Below are 17,587 nucleotides of genomic sequence, written 5' to 3'. Positions count from 1 at the left end.
TCTAGACAGAATTTCAAATCTAACTCTTAGCTCACAATAACATCAATGTAGTACAGTTTGCAACTTTTCAAGAGTGGGATTTATGTTTTCAAAAAACTATGGTTGATTCAAATGAACAAACTGTTTCATACCTGCCTATTACTAATTTGTTTTCATCCAAACATTTCACCTCTAAAATAATGATGTTCCAATAAAAATACTATACACCAATATTTGTTGCTAATTTTTATTTCACAGTATGTAAACTGAGGTTCCTACTTTGAATTTCTGTAATGAACTGATGGATGAATAGTTATGTTAAAGTTTAATTGAAGCTTATATTAATAAGGGTATATATACTCTCAGTTGAGAGGATTAAATTTTATTTATCACTTTAGTTTAAATATTTAGTTATTTCAATATTATCTTTACTTTATGAATTCATAAAATCATTGTAATATATGTGCATATCAGATATTTAAAAAATAACTGTCCCTCAAAAATTTGCAGAAACCAATATGACTGTATAAAGCAGAATGTTACATTATAATCCCTTCTGGTAAACTAAACAATTTTAAAAAAAAAGACATTATGCTTCAATGTCATTAAAGAAATATTACAAAGTATCATTAATAATCACAAAATAAGTTGTTTAATATACAAAAGTATTAATTTAAAAATAACAACCTCAATGTACAAACTCTAAGCAACACTACTTAAATATAGTATTCAAATTCTAAGTACAAGACATAGGGAAGGAGGCAAAGGCAAATTTCTCTGATGTGATAATCATCACAGCTGCAAGTAATAAGGCTCAATGGTTCACCATACATCAATCCTCAAAACAAGGCTTATCAATATGGTATTTGAAAGGATGTTATGAACTTATATTGAGCATCTTTTTTTAAGAAATGAATTCTTGAAGCTAAAAATTTTATATTATGCAAAAAAAAAAAAATTATGATGATTTACTATACATGGGCAGCTGCATAAGGATTATAAATGAAATATTAGTGTACAAAAAAAAAGTTTCAGAATAAACCATAATGAAATTGGACACAGACTGGCTTAGATGAGAAAAGTATTTATAAATGTCAATATTTCAGTAATATTGACTATTTTCAAAGTAAACCTATAAGATCAACCACTTTACATCTAAATATAACAGAAGAAACATGTAATAATATTTTTAACAACAAAATGGTAACAATAAAATCAGTTATTGGTGAATGGCATGTTTTCCAAAATTATAACAGCTTTAAACAACTGTTCCTATTTGTATTTTATGACATAAGGTTTTGCAGCTTTTTTTTTAATACTTTCAAAAAGGAATCTGCCTTAGTGAAGAATGGACCACATGATTAGTCTATATGGTACACTGCAACAGTGGACTGTTTACATTACACAAAAGCAAACTAATATTAAGATGAGTGGTTTATTAAGTTTTTAAATGGTAGGTGTTCTTTGTACAGTTTGCATGCTCTGCAGGATGAAAAATCCTGCTTCAGAGACCAGTTTACTCATTTTGAAAAGACCTATAAACATTGTTCTTATGATGTGATAGGAATCAAACAAGATCTCTTCAAGTATAATCAAATGTGCTAAGGAGATTGCATGATTTATAAGGTCCGATTTTCCTTGCTCCGAGCAGTAGATATTATCCTGTTTGTTGTTCATCATCTCACTGTGCTCAACTCTCACTACAGCAAACACCATCCAAAGTACTGAAAGTCCTTTTCAGTACTTTGTTATAATGGTATTTATAATATCAGCACAGGTACAATGCTATTCTAATGGAAATTCACTATAGAAAATTATCCACTTCTACAAACTATTCCTATGGTCTCAAAGAGTCTGCTATAGCAAGAGTTTGCTATAACTGCTGAGCAAATTTCCATGTCCACCTTAAAATATGAGAAGCAAAAATACAATGCAATCTAGTAGACACCAACATTGCATAAAATCTAGTTTTTCTTGATGAAAAAGTAATAAGGAAAATAACCTGAAAGGACTGTCTTTAGAATCATGGCTATTTGTATTGAGACCATCACATGTGCAACAGAAACATTCATTTGCTTTATCTGAATGGGGAGGGGTCCACAGTGATTTATAATCTGTGCAATTTGATAGTGTGGCCATTCTTGATAACAGCAGAACTGTTATCAAGAATGATAATGTTTACTTTTATTGTAAAAACAAAGATCATTTGTGATAGAAAGAAGGCTTTATAAGCTAGAGTCATCCTGACTAAGATGGAGAAACTGCTATACAGCAGCCTATATTCGGAAAGAACCTTCATATTTCATGGATAATCTGTTTGTAACAAATAGATATGGAAGCTCCACAGTTAAGAGGACAAAATCAGATTCCTTAACACCATTACTTCTTATTTAATTGCATATATTAAAAGTGCAAGATTAAAGAGATAAATCAATGAGATCTTGCCATATTTGTCAGTGAGCAAGTCATTTCTCTAGTTTGATCAGATCCATAAAGCAAATGTCCTTGATCTGACAAATGAATCTATTAATTTGCTAAAACCCAAACTCTCAAAATTGCTACCTTCTAACATTGATGATATAGTATCATGATCTCAGAAACCAGGTACTGATTGTTTGACATAGATGTTTCTAAATCTGGTATAGAAAACTGTCATCCTATTCTGATCTACAGCAATATAAACTATTAACAACACAGTTCCAATCTTTCTGAGCATTCTTTGACAAAGCTAACTTAGAATTCTTTTTGAAGATCTTGATTTTGGTACTGCTTAATTTTGCCAAAGTATCCTACAGTAATAGATTTACATCATAATTAAAAGCTGATGACCTAAAGCTTTCAGAATATTTGAGACAACTAGAATCATCAAACTCCACTCATGTCTATTCCTTATGCTCAAATGATCTTCTATAACAGCAGGAAATAGACATTATCAAGTCACCTTTATCAACAAGTTATGATATCAAATTTAATCAACAGACTATAGATCACTACAAACCTCTCCAAGGCTTGAATAAAGAAATCAACCAGGTTATCATTTGATGTGTCAGCACAACTACAAAACTAACAAGATCCTATGAACGGTTATCCACCTTGCGTCTTCTGCCTGGACAACAAATTAGCATCCTCCTTACCTTTTCATAAAGACAAATAAATTCCCTGTCTCATGGATTGGTGTCTAGCAAATTCCATGTTCTCTCAGATCACATATTTTAGAGAAGACAACATTCATATCTGTAAGATAAGATGAACAGAGTTTATGCAGGTTATCTTGTGTCTTCTGCCTGGACAATATACTAACATCCTCCTTACCTTTACATAAGAAAAATTAGGCTGCAGAATATGCTGCATTTTTCATAAAAGTAGGTTCTTTTCAAAATGTTATTTGACAAAATCTGCAAAAATTTACTTCATAATCCAAAATAAATTGAAACAGCTTTAAATGCAGTTTTTTGAAGATTTGAACTCTCATCTTTATTTTTAATATAGACATTTTGTATAATAAAACCAACCGGGAAGATATCCTGCAAGAAACAGATTTTTATATTCACTCTTCATAATAGCTGCTGTTATTTTTAAGATTCTACATTACCTATATCACTATATGAGTCTTCTGTTATCATTTGATTTAAACTAGGAAGTTGCTACCTATAGGTTTACATAGAAAATGGTCAAAGATACTTTACCAAAATATGGGCTTTAATAAAAAAAAAATAAAAAGTTTACATAAGTAAATTTTTGCTCAATTTCATTATGTTTGTCTTCTGCTTAAAGAAAGAATAAACTGTAATTTGCATGACAATCATATTTAGATTTATGTTCACAGTACATTATAAGTATATCACATTTGATTGAAACACAGTACAACTTAAGTACCAAGTCTGTCTTATGGTCAAACTTCTACACAGTCTCTTTCTTTACTCTGATATATATTCTGATTGGTTCGATCATTTTCATATTCTACAAAGTCATCAAATAAGCTTGGCCATGCTTCTGCATCATCATAATTACTGAGATCATCTCCAACTACTTCTGTGAAGTTCAAAAACATGTTCCATGTATCACGAGGTATACCACGAATGTTTGGATGTTTCTCAAGAAAAGCAAGCCACCGATAAAGAATTGGTGGCTCTTTTTGAGAAAACACCAATTTCCACAGCTGGACTGCCATTTCTGATGGCAAAATTCTTTGTCCCATTTCAAGGCCAAACTTAAACGTAAAACGATAAAGGTCTTTAAATTTGCAAGAGTCATTAATTTCAACTAGTAGATCTACAAACCTAGCTTGAATTTCTTGGATGGAGTCCACTTGTAAAGATTTGCAACCATTAACAAATTCATTTCGTGTAAACTGGCACATCTGTTCAGCACCAAACTTCCAAGCTAACAGAAGCACTTTAAATTCTTCTGGTTTTAGATCTAAATCTTGACAAAACTCTTCTATACCTTCAGATAACATAGCATCTTCACAGGGATCTTTATAATGTTCAAATAAGGCATGAATACGAGTTTCAGAGTATTCATGGATGGAGTGACTAGGACGTTTACCATCACCACTATTTGCACGAATGGGAGGGATGCGTGGATAAAACATGAACTTTTCTGTTAATCCAAGGCTATTCTTAGTGTTAGCAGTCGAGACAGTATTAACGTGAGACTCACCATTGCTGTTTACAATCACAGAAACATCAGAATTAGCTGCCCTTTGAGCCCAAGAATCTCCAGCATTGTTGCTCATTGGAAGAGTGCCACTATTTTCCACCTTGCCGGTAGAATCGGTATACATTGTGTGATGGTCTTGAAATTCAGAAGACTGATTTGCTGGACAGCAAGAAAGGCACTTCCCCATTGGTTCCTCAAAGAGGCACTGCAATCCTTGCTATCTGTGGTGGACCATGATACAGTCTGAAAAATAATAACTGCTATACATCCAGTAGCCACAGGTATATACAAATGACAAAGTATAACCATAAAAAAAAAAGTACAGAAGAAATATCAAGTATAAAAAAGTATATAGTATTAAAATAAGTCTTATCTGATATCTGCACTCTTAGAAAGATAGCAGGTAATTGATTTATTTTGAATATTATCTTGAAATAAGGGTTTATTAACTGAACCCTTGTGTGCTTCATCATAAAGAATTTTTCTGCATGATTAAAGCAAAACTAAAACTATGAATAAATAAAAATAATTATAAAACAATAAAATAAATTTTCAATAAAAATCGCTACTTCACCAAAGAAGAAGTACTATAATTCATCTTATCTAATACTCAAAAGAAGAAGAAGTGAGCAGAATTCATTTATCTGTGATGGACAGTACATTAGGAGAATAGATTTACAAAAGTAAAGTAAGGCACAGGTTTATTAAATTAACTAATTTTTTTTTTTCAATATATCATCAAATAACTAAACCTAAGCAACAATTTCTGTTAGAAAAAGATTTAAATAGATACATATGCGTAAAATGCTTAAGTTACAAAGATTCCTTTATGGCTTGAAAAGTACTTAGCTTATCAAGTGAAGAGTATCGATATTGGAGTTATAAATAAAACACAAATCTCTTCAAAGATGGTTTAGAAGTCCCATTTTACACACACACACACACACACACACACACACACACACACACACACACACACACACACACACACACACACACACACACACACTTTTTTTAAAGTTCATTTACTGATAAAAGAACAATTAATAAAACAAACAGTTGATAGCATTTACCAAGCACACAGTTAATCTGCTTCTCTTGAGATAGCACTGACTTGAATGACTTCCACTATTTAGATAACTATCTGCAATACAAAAATCTCCAGAATGAGTCTTAATTGATGTTTTGTGTTAACTAATCTCCTCAATAATTAAGTCTGATTTTCTTTATCTCTCTTTAAGGGTGCCATGTATCTCATTGCTTTGGAGACAGAGATCAGATTTTCTGTGAGGAGGAAGGTGCATAGGATGTACAATAACCTTCACTATTATTTTTCCTTGGTAAGCAGGAAACAAGGGTGTTTTAAGTGTGACATAAGGAGATAAAAAACCAACAAAGATCAGCGAAAATAACAGGATTAAAATATCCACACACAAACACACACACTAGGGGTGCTGTGCCCCTAGTGTGTGTATTTGTGTGTTCTTACTGTGCCCCCCCCCCCCCCCCCCAAGTTCTGGGCTGGTAAGCCGGAGACAAAAAACTTGACATAAAAATGTTTCAAATTTCGGCTTATCTTTTTATATATATAGAGTAGATATATATACCACAAGTGATAAATATCCCTCCATATCCCAGTAATAAAAAGACTCACAGGAAGAAAAAATATTAGATGGATTGATAGTATAAAAACATGTAGCACAATCCATATACCAAGCGGCAACTAATACAAGAAAATTAGGCTATGGCTGTTTAATATCAACACAAAGGAAATAGCTTCCCTGAAATATTAAACTGGCTATGTAGCATGTTTGCCAATACTGAATGAATTCCGGTAGCATTTCACAGGTTTTCAGGCAGAAAATCCTACCTCCTCTGAATGAGATTAGTAAACTTCCCTTCAGGAGAAAAGCATTATAAATGTTCTTTGCATGCTGGACAAGATTTGAACCCAAGTATTTCCAACTATGCGAAAAATGCACTAGTAAAACAAATAAAACAAATAGCTACATAAGGGATATAATATTATGATCCACAAAGATTTTGAAAAGATATTTATAAAAAATAACTCTGGAAGAAATTCACTGATAAGAAACCAGTAATGAAAGTTTTATAGGACTCTTGATGTATCTATTTTGTACACCTACTGATGATACCTGCATGATAGATGATAATTCATTGGATATCAGATGCTATATAATCACTCAAATGTTCAGTGATAAGCCACACCAGTCCATGTCAAATGGTCCTGTTGTATGCTTTTCTGGAGGCTTCAACTCTCTAAAGGTCCGTTACAGTGTAGACACCATTCATGTCATTGACTGTCTACCCTTCCTCTTTTTCCTGGAACTTTACCTTCTATTATTGTTTTGAGAAGTCTCCTTCCATCCGTTCAATGTGTCCAAAGTATTTCAACTACCTTCTGTCAGTATCCCATAAGGAGTCTTAAAATTCCACCGATCCTTTCTAGCACCCATCTATTTATCAGCCTTTCAATACATGATATCCTTAACAGCCTTCTGTAACACCACATCTCAAAAACAGCTATCCTTTTAATATCAGATTTCTTTAGGTTCCAAGTCTCACACCCACAAGTTGCTGTTGGTAAAACAACTGCATCCAAGATCTTCAAATTTGTTCCCATCAAAACAGATCCATCCTTCCAGATTTTAGACAAGTCTGACTGTTGTTTCAGCCATTCCTAATCTTCTTCTGAAGTCTTCTGAACAGCAGTTCTTTACATTAATAATGGATCCCAGGTACTCGAACTTGCTGACTTTATTAAGGTACACTTGTTTCTCAAGAATTTCCCTGTTATTTCCTTTGAAAATCATAATCTTTGTCTTGCTAGAATTGAGCTGAAGCCCTCTGCTCATACTGATCTCATTAACTTTGTCAAGAATTTGTCCTAGTTCTTCCTTGTCATTACAAAGGAGTTCTGTATCATCAGCATACCTCAAATTACTGATCAATCTATCACCTATCCTAATTCCTGTCTTCAGCTTATCCAATGCTACACGCATGATGTCCTCAGCATAGATACTAAACAGGTGAGGAGAAAGTAGGTATCCTTGCTTGATTCCCATTCCAACCTGAAGCCAATCAGTTAACCCAACAGCTGTTCTTACTGTGGCTTCTTGCTCACTGTACAAGTTAGCTATCAACCTGATAATATGTTGAGGAAAACCCATTATTTTCATTACTTCCCACAGTTTCACATGCTAAACACAGTTAAATTAAATGCTTTAGAGTAGTCTATGAAATACATTACTATAGGGAGTCTAAATTATTTATACTTCTCTATGATCTGAACTGTGGTACCTTACCTTTCCTAAAACCTGCTTTTTCCTCATGCAATTCTGCCTCAACTCTGGCTTCATTCCTATTTAGAATGATCTTTAATAAAATCTTGCTTGCATGACAGATTAAACTAATAGTTCCATAGTTCTTGCAATCCTTCATATCTTCCTTTTTTGTGCCTGGTCTCTAAGCCATCTCCCATATCTTTATAATCAACCTAAGAAACACTTTTATTCCTTCATCCCTTGTGGCCTCATTTAACTCTGCTGGATTCCATTGCACCTGGGCTTTTATTTTTATTAAGCTGTTTAACTGCTCTTTCAACCTGTGCCCAGGTGGAGGAGGTTCTAAATCGAAATTTTCATGGTGAGAGGGTTCCTCCAAATTTTCTTTATCCACTCTATGGTACAGTTTCTCGCAGTATTCTTTCCATCTGTTTTTGATTTACAATTCTTTTGTTAAGTAATGCGCCATTCCTGTCTTTTATGACATTCATTTTGGACTTATTTAGCTTTAAGTCAAGAACTAAATGAAACCCCTTTTATGATTGTGCCTCCTCTGGAACTCTTCACATTTATTAGCATAGAAATTTTGCTTCTCCTGCCTGATGGCTTGTCTGACTTTTCTATATAATCTCTTATATTCTTCAGTCACTGTGTCTGTTTCTCCAAATGATATCCATGGGTCTCTTGGTTTTCTAATTGGACCTAGTTACATCTTGGCTGTATTTTGTATAATAACCTTGACTCCTTCCCAAAGCATTTCAGGTGAGTTCTCTCACTAACCTCCAAAAGATCATCAAACCGAGTTGATGTTTCCTTCTGTGAACCCACCAGGGATTACTCTGACATCCAGCCTAGTTGAATGAGACTGACTTGGAAGGTTTTGGAGTCTGTCTTACTTTGGTCCTTATTATCTGATGGTCTGTACCATAGTTCACTCTAGGACTAATATAAGTCCATAGTGAGTGTTTCTGGAAGCAGGTATTGGTAATAACTTGGCATGGGCAAATTCCAACAGTCTTTCACCATAGGTGTTATGTTCACCCAGACTAAACTCTTATACTCTTTCCCACTTTGGTATAAAAGTACATCTCTCCTTGGCAAGCAGTCCAAAATAGTCTGTAGAGTTTCATAGAATTCATCACTCTCTTCATTAGGCCTATCTGTGTGGGGTGCATAAACTACCATGATTGACACATTGGTAGGATGAGCTTTAAGTCTAATACAAAGTACCCTGTCATTAATGGGATAATAACCAAGAAGGGCTCTTGTCTGAACTTGACTAGCTTATCATTCTGTTTTCTGAAGTGATCTTCTCCATTCCACCTGGTCTCTGCTATTCTCATGATGTCAATTTTATACCTCTCTATTTCTTTATAGACAACATGAAGAGTATCCATCTGTAGACCCCCATACATTCCATGTGCTTATGTAAAGTTCATCTCTAAGATTAATCCCATACCATTCGTATTCCTCGTTCTCAATATCACTGACCAGTATTAGAGACGCTAATATATTTCTTGAACAGGATCCTCTGCCTAAGCCCTCAACACAGCGATTATTCTGAGCAACAACCTGCAAGAAAAAAGAAGTGGTAAGGTTGCAGAGACCCTTTTCACATATCTGGGAGATTTTGATCCCAATTCATTCCACATTGGTCAGGTGAGTTGGAACTTCAGCCTGCTAGGTGAAGCAAATATCTAAAAGGGAAGGCAGACTCCCACTGCATAAGACAAAATGAAATAGCAAAATAGCAAGCATTTACTCCTAGTCCTTGAATACTCTAATAGCATTTGGGGAAAGGAGCAAGAAGAAAAGAAAGAAAGAAAGGTAGGGACCAGTCCATAGATAATATAACAGATGTATATTACATGAAGTAAGACATGGTTCAGCATCAGGTACCTTGGGTTTGCCATTCCTGTACTCACTAAAGTGAGCCCTTGAGAAAAATGCCACCTTAGACAACCTAAATATAGCTGCTGACAATACTGTATGCATGAAAAGTCACTGATTAATCTGTTAGAAAATTGTGGATAAAAAGCTAATAATAATGAAATCTTGGTTTGAACTATCTTGTATTCTCCCACCCCCCCACACACACACAGAAAGATTTCATATAAGCACCTCATTATAGTGCTGTTGGAAGAATGACAAATCGATGTGCTCGTTGAATAGAAATTTTATATGGGCTTTTTTCTTTGAATTCAAATTGATTTTAGCTGATCTCATACACAGGTGTCAGGATTTTTCCTCTGGGAAACTGGTGTTTTTCATCATATAATATCAGAAAAGTATGATACAAGAAAATTAATTTAAAGAAAGAAGTGTAATAACTTCTTGCTCTCTCCAGAAGATTTTTTTTTTTTTTAATGTAAATACAACCTATAAAAGAGGGTAAACCAATCATGTATTAGCATCATGAGTAGAAGTATAAAAGTACTTACAATGATACATTAGTATTAAAGATCAAGAGTTCATGAACTGGTGTCATTATGAAGCAAAAATACATAAAAATTGTTAGAAAATCAATTAACATACATTTCAATCTTGTTTTTAAAATTAGCATTTTCTAGTTGAATCCAAAGTTTCTGTTGGATTGGAAATAGATGATAATGCAAGGTGAAAATGATTAACTGCAGTTCAGGGTTTCCATTAAAAATAGTTGAAACTATAATTATAATAAGAAAAAGTAGATACTGAATTGCTTATCTCAAAACATAATAGCACTGGGCAACCCAAAGTAATAAACAGGTAATGTTATAAATTATATCAACTATTGTAAAGTAAGCCATTCTTTAAATATAAATGTAAACATTTAAATAAATTTAAATATAGAAGTTTCATATTATCAGCGGATATCCATTCATTCATGAATGAGCATCTGCAGTTCAACTCTTAATAGTACAATGCATGGAGAATGACAACGAGGTTAGGATTAGTCACATGTCAAATTTCCAAAGTTAAAGCAAAGGTACAGAAGAATGACTGGGATATATGAAATGAGACTTGGCTATTCTGACTGAATTCTTCTCAGGCCATACAGAGAAATTCCTAAGTAGAGGAGGAGTTAGCTTCTTAAATTAATTCTAATCTAAATTACTTAATACTATGTTATAATGGACAATGTCTTGTTACTCCACACGTGGCACTGATGTGCTTATAAGTTCTTCGACCTCTCGTGTATGGAATCAATTAAAACAAAAAAAAAGTCGTAACTTTATTATTAACATAATATCATAGTATTAATAATTGATTTTCAAGCATTAGTGCCTAATGGTTTAATTTACATCAAATCATGGAAACATTTTTGATTATATCAGTTTTTCTAATCTCCCACTTCAGATTGTGTGTGTAAGCAGAGTAAAAGCATTCTCTCAGTGAGAGATGAGATACAACACCTAAGTTTATCATTGTCTCAAAATTACGTTACATTGAAATCTTCCAAGAACACTTGAATGTCAGTCATTTAGCCTTTGCAGTTTGGGAGGTAAGAATCATTACTTTTCAACTAAACTGATTATAGGATCAACTCCTGCATACAGAGAGAGATTTCTAAAAAATGCCCTGGACAAGCTTATCAATGAGCTCAGGGAGCTCATTGATAAGCTTGTCAGAGAGCTCCCTGATAAGCTTATCAAGCTTATCAGGGAGCTATGGATAACTTGCATTTCTTGGGATTGCCTCAAGTATAGTTATCAGGTTTTTACCTTTCATTTTTATTTATTCACACTGATCATATATTTTGTCTACATTATCTTTCTTTGATTTAAAATAATTTGAAACCGATCAGGCTAAGAGAGTTTGAAAGGGTGATAAAATAGTTGGAATACTGCCATTTTAGCATACCCATATGTTGGCATAAAGGTAATATACATCATTTTTTTAAGGTTGAGATGGTCACTATTGACTCCTCTCCCTACATACACCACAACTACTAAGTTACATTAACTAAAGTTCATACAGAACTGAGTTTCACTGCATTGCAGTGGAACTCAGTTCTGTGTGAACTTTAGTTTATAAATTGAAACAATGGCATATGTAACAAAAAAAAAAAAAAAACTTGTTTAAAGAATATGGATCCAAAATTCTTCTGAAAGTAATACTCACCCCAATGTACTTTCCTGTTTATATATATATATATATATATGATTTAGGAACTATTTACTTTGGAAAAACCACTCTTTGAGAAAAAGTTTCTTTTCCATGTTCTGTTTTTCTTCTAATCAATGGAAATTTACATTTCCTTATTTCTTAAGTCACACCTGAAAAGACAAAATATTAAAATAATACTTTAAGTCATAACCCTTCTCTTCTCATTACCATTACATGATACTCATCCTCGATTTTCATAATAATCATAAAACAACGTAAATTTATTTAATTTTTACTCAACTATTTGCTAAGTTTTCTTGCTGCATTGACATGTTTCAGCACATGTCAATATAATGCAAAAGCCATGAAATTTTCTTAATTCTCAGTGATGCAACCAGTTCTTTACAAGAAAACAGTTATAATAAGCGATTTTATAATAAAAATTGCTTATTATAACTAACTACTCAAAAGTTCAAAATAAAACTTCACAGACAAAGAAAATTCACAATATCAGACTATCCTGTTTGCTGTAGTGGGAGCCAACTCCAAACAGGTATAAAGCCTCAAATTAAAAAAAAATATATAAAATAAATAAATAATAATATGGAAGAAATCTGTCATAGAGAGAGGAGAGAGAGGGGATAGAACAAGAGGACATACAGGGAAACTGTATAAGAGCATGTGAGTAAAGGCATAAGGTTCTTTGCATGGGAAGGAGTTAGTGAGTGGAATGCACTACCTGAGAGCATGATGAATGAGTTTAAAGCATGAGTTAATGAGTTATGTGTGACAGGGTGTACTTCAAGTGATGAGTTTCCATGGAGGCATGGTGGTAATTATAATATAAGATGGACAACTTAAGAGAAAAAGGTTACCAATAAAGGCTATAAGCAAGATAAAAAGGAGTATCACATTTAAACTGAATACTTGATAAAGTTTTGATCATTATCATTTGTTGATATGTAGCGTCCAGGGGTGTACAGACACTATGATAGCATTATAGAATTATATTAACATTATTACTAGCCATTATCAACAATTTTCATAAAACAAAAATTTATTTGTCAAGTCACTAAATTTCTCAATATTCTCAAATTTAACATTTTCAGTATTCTAAGGCACTGCTAGCTAAATCAAACCACCTAAATCTTGGTCTTCTTGCTTGTCATCTTGGCAACAAACAATTTTTGCTTAACCACCCTTCCTCATTCTGTTTAAGTAATCATACCACCTTAAATTAGCACTGCTCAACATTGTCTTGAATGTTAATTTCAAATTCCTGTCTGTCTTCCTAACTAGGTTTCTGAGTCTTGGCTAGTTTTCTGTTCCTGAGCCTATACAATTTCAATCATGAAAATTATTTTTTAAAATATTTAATTTTAATATATATTTAAATAAATCTAAATTTTTAAATATTTTAAATAATGAATTGCTGGTGTATTTTTATTGAATGCATCAACTGCATGATTAAGCCAGAGTAAATTTTCAATTATGCTTTCACATCCAAATTTCTGCATCCATTTGTCATTATTTTTTAACATTATTCTGTTGAAATTCTGTGTACTTAGGAATGCTTGCATTCCTAAGTCCACAATATTTGAATATTAACTGATGAACATTTTTCTGGATATATATACAAACTTATTATAAATTAAAAAATTTTGTATCTGAATGAACAACAAGTATATTTTACACAAGTATACTTCAAGTATCTGAAGTATATTTTATTTCCAATTCTGGTCCACCCATCCAAAGTAAGACTAAAATGGTGATTTGATTCTGATAATTCTTAAAATTGTTTTTTGATATATGTTCTTTTTTTTTTTTTATGTTCATAGATGTCTGAAATTAACTCAGATATTTCACAGGTTCTTTGATAATTCATAATTCTATTTTGAAATTGATTTGCATATAAATGAAGTACAGGCAACTATTCAAGCAGATTCCATTTCAGTGGCAAAACTAGATACATTTTCAATTAATTTTCTTGCTTTACAAAAGTTTAAAATTGAGTGATCAGTCTTAATCGTTTTGTGCTATTTGAAGTCTCCAGTTTTTCTTCAACCTTTGTTTTAAAATGCAATTTATGCATGTGTTCTAAATGCCTTATCCAATAGTGTTCAATTCTTTATATGAAATCTGCTTTGGTCAATAATTGTACTTGTGTGCAATCACCTCTTAAAAGTGTTTCTTACAAACTTCAAATTACTCTACTTTCATTTTGAAGCTAAAGTGAAAATATTAAAATTACAATTACAGAAATATAGATCCAAAAGGCTTCAATATGGCATAGGTAAGATGTTAAAATAGAGGATATTATTGATTCATCCATATTTTATAGCCAAATATGGAAAGAATCTTAAAAAAGGTTTTGAAAATTTACCCGAGATCTTATGAGAATATAACCTTTGGCATTGGAGTTGCCTTGATTTGTACTACTTAAAAGACACAAGCTTCACCCATGAGCCCATATATTAGCCTTTTATTAGTGCTTAAATTAGGTTTCACTGGCCTGACAGCTGCAAACTGTTTTCTTATCAGAGACCAGGCAGAAACCTAATAGAGCAAAAACCCTCTTAACACAGTAACAATCCTATCAAAGTTAAACCGAAGCCTTTTGATTCTATACTTCAGTAACTGTTTATTTGCCTATTAAGAGTTCACTTATGATGCATTTAACCTTCTGATATGGGATTGCAAAAGAGGATTTTTGCTCTCTCTCTTTCTATCAGCCTAGAGAGAGAGAGAGAGAGAGAGAGGTTGATTCTCAGATGACAATCTAAGTTCGGTTATTTAAGTTTCTTCAGAACTTTCATATCTATTGTCTTAAATCTCTGATCAACTATTTTATTTCTAAACAATAAGCTAAACAGTTTTATATACTGGTAGGATTTCAGCTAATTCTAACTAATCTCTTATGGAATAAGAGAGTTAGAATTAGCTAAAATGTATTCAGTTGGTTACCCATGATATCAACATTAACTATTTCAATAATAACTCTGCCATCTTCACTAAAAACCATTCTAATATAGCAAAATGTTTGAGTTGTTTACAGGCTCTTCATTCATCCACAGAAAACATCAAATCATTAACTGCATGAGAATGGAAGGAGGATAAGATAGTACCATTACATAAGGATGGTAGTAGAATGGAGATATCAAACTATAGGCCTGTTTGTATTTCTTCTGTAGTTGTTAAGATTTTGGAGAAATTAGTAAGAACTTGTATAGAGAATTAGGCAGATGAGGGTAATATTATGTCGGAGGCTTGATGGATTTTTTTTTTTACAACACTCTTCTTATATTTCGTCCTAGTCGCTAGGACATCTACGGGGATTAAAACAACTAATGTAACAACTAAAACGAGCCACAGACTCAGCCCCACTCAAATCTTCTATCTGGCTAAGATATGTAAATGATGTGTTCTCTATTTGGCCTCATGGCCCAGACACGTTAGACTCCTTCCTCAGTCATCCCAATAGCCTACATCCAGTTTACTATGGAAAAGGAAAAGAACAATTGTTTACCCTTGCCTTCACTGTATACAAAAAACCCGATACATTCACAAACTCTCTCACCACCACCCCTCTCAACGATGTGGCATTATTAAAACTCTTACCAAGAGAGCCCACAATCTTTGTTCCAGTGGAACTGCCCTCACTACTGAGCTTAACCACATACACAGCACTTTCCTCTCCAATGGCTACAGCAATCACAGTATCAAAAAAATAATCAATTCCTCCCCCATTCCCCGTCAACAAGATTTTAAAAATGCCATCACCATACCCTACATCCGTGGCACATCTGTAAAATTAGCCAAGTTTCTAAAAAAGTACAACCTACACACAGCATATACGTCCCACCGCAAACTTACTACCATTATCCGTTCTACAAAAGATCAGCTCCCTCCTCTCTCTCTGCCTGGAGTTTACAAAGTACCCTGTTCCTGTAAGCTGGCATACTTTGGACAGACAGGCAGATCAGCATCCATCTGCCTGGAGGAACACAAGTCTTATATCTGTAGACACAACTATGGTCATTCAGGCTTGGCTGACCATGTCTTGGACACCACCCACAGGGTATCATGGAAGAAAACCACCATGTTCCACCACAGCAAATTCAAGAAAGAGAGACTATTCTTAGAAGCAGCAGCAACTTTCAGAAATCAACCAAATCTTGATAAATACGGTTACATTATGCTTCCGAAGATTTGGGAAACACTCGTCACCAGAGGTCCCACCTTACATTCCAGGCCACCTACAACCGCCCTTAGAGGACGCTCCACCTAGATAGGACTTTAGTGTCGTTGGGCTCAGTATTGTATGTTATTTGTGTTCTTGTTGCATTAGTTGTTTTTGTAATCCCCGTAGATGTCCTACTGACCAGGATGAAATATAGGAAGTATTAAATTCTCTTTTAATCCTTTCCGAGTGTTGTAAAAAAATCCATGAAGCCTCCAACATGATGTCCTCACAGCACTTAAGCCTCTACACACAGAGGGTGATATTATTTATGCAGGCCAGCAGCAATTAGTTAAAGGGCACTCGTTTTAATAATCTGGTTACCTTTTACAAGAGAGTAACAAGAGCAGTAGATGAAGGTAAGGCAGCATACACTGTTTTTTTTTTTTTTTTGATTATTCCAAAGGCATCTGACAGAGTGCCACATGACAATTTAATTTTTAAGTTACATCATATGAGTTTCAATATCAGGTTGGTGGATTGGACTGGCTCTCTGATAGATATCAGAGAGTTAGTTGTATATAGGGGAGCAGTATTAGGGAGTAGGAAGGTCACAAGTAGAGTTCCCGCAGGGTTCAGTCCTCAGAACATTGCTGTTGACATAAAAATTGAACAGCAATGTTTTGAGGACTGAATCCTGTGGGAACTCCATTTGTAACCTTCCTACTACTTGATACTGCTCTCCTATATAACTATCTGATATCTATCAGAGCTAGTCCAATCCACTAATCTGATGTCCAATCTCATATGATGCAACTTATTCATATGGCACCCTGTCAGATGCCTTGGAATAATTAAAAAAAAAAAAAAAGACAGTATATGCCTTACCTTCATCCATTGCTCTTGTTACTCTTATTGTAAAAGGTAACCAGATTACTAAAACAACAGTGCCCGTTAGCACTCTATGCTGGCCTGCATAAATAATATTACCCTGATCTGCCTAATTCTCTATACAAGTTTTTACTAATTTCTCCAAAATCTTAACTACAGAAGAAATACAAACAGGCCTATAGTTATCTCCAGTCTACTACCACCACCCTTATGCAATGGTACTATCTTATCCTCCTTCCATTCTCATGCAGTTAATGGTTTGCATTTAACGTTTTCTGTGGATGAATGAAGAACTTGTAAACAACTAAAATATTTTGCTATTTTAGAATGATTTTTAGTGAAGATGGCAAAGTTATATCAGCACTACAGGGAGATGTTCAGTTGTTTATAGATAATGTGAAGCTTTGTAGTTATCAGTAATAGTGTTGATGTTTTGACTCTTCAAGAGGATTTGAATAAGCTGGAAGAGTGGGCAAAGGCA

The 17,587-nt window shown here is 33.6% G+C and overlaps 1 protein-coding gene across 3 annotated transcripts in view; it reads right to left on the bottom strand.

The window, feature by feature from the left end:
• Positions 1-345: 345 nt before the first annotated feature.
• SCCRO3 (defective in cullin neddylation 1 domain containing SCCRO3) overlaps positions 346-17,587 on the bottom strand; it is a 62,836-nt gene continuing 45,594 nt past the window's right edge. For all 3 annotated transcript variants that reach the window (XM_090405232.1, XM_090405240.1, XM_090405247.1), the window contains 2 exons: positions 12,051-12,205; positions 346-4,884 (listed from right to left, as the gene is read on the bottom strand). In XM_090405232.1, the coding sequence (XP_090261358.1) occupies positions 3,872-4,828 (957 nt within the window). In that variant the 5' untranslated portion in view covers positions 4,829-4,884; positions 12,051-12,205 and the 3' untranslated portion in view covers positions 346-3,871. The remainder of the gene's footprint in view (positions 4,885-12,050; positions 12,206-17,587) is intronic.

Source organism: Typopeltis vanoorti, chromosome 2 (genome assembly GCF_054136105.1).
Source record: "Typopeltis vanoorti isolate ZY-2024b chromosome 2, IOZ_Tvanoo_1.0, whole genome shotgun sequence".
NCBI classification, from domain to species: domain Eukaryota; kingdom Metazoa; phylum Arthropoda; class Arachnida; order Uropygi; family Thelyphonidae; genus Typopeltis; species Typopeltis vanoorti.
The sequence above is the reverse complement of the archived record's forward strand: the minus strand, read 5'-3'. Positions and strand labels throughout refer to the sequence as shown.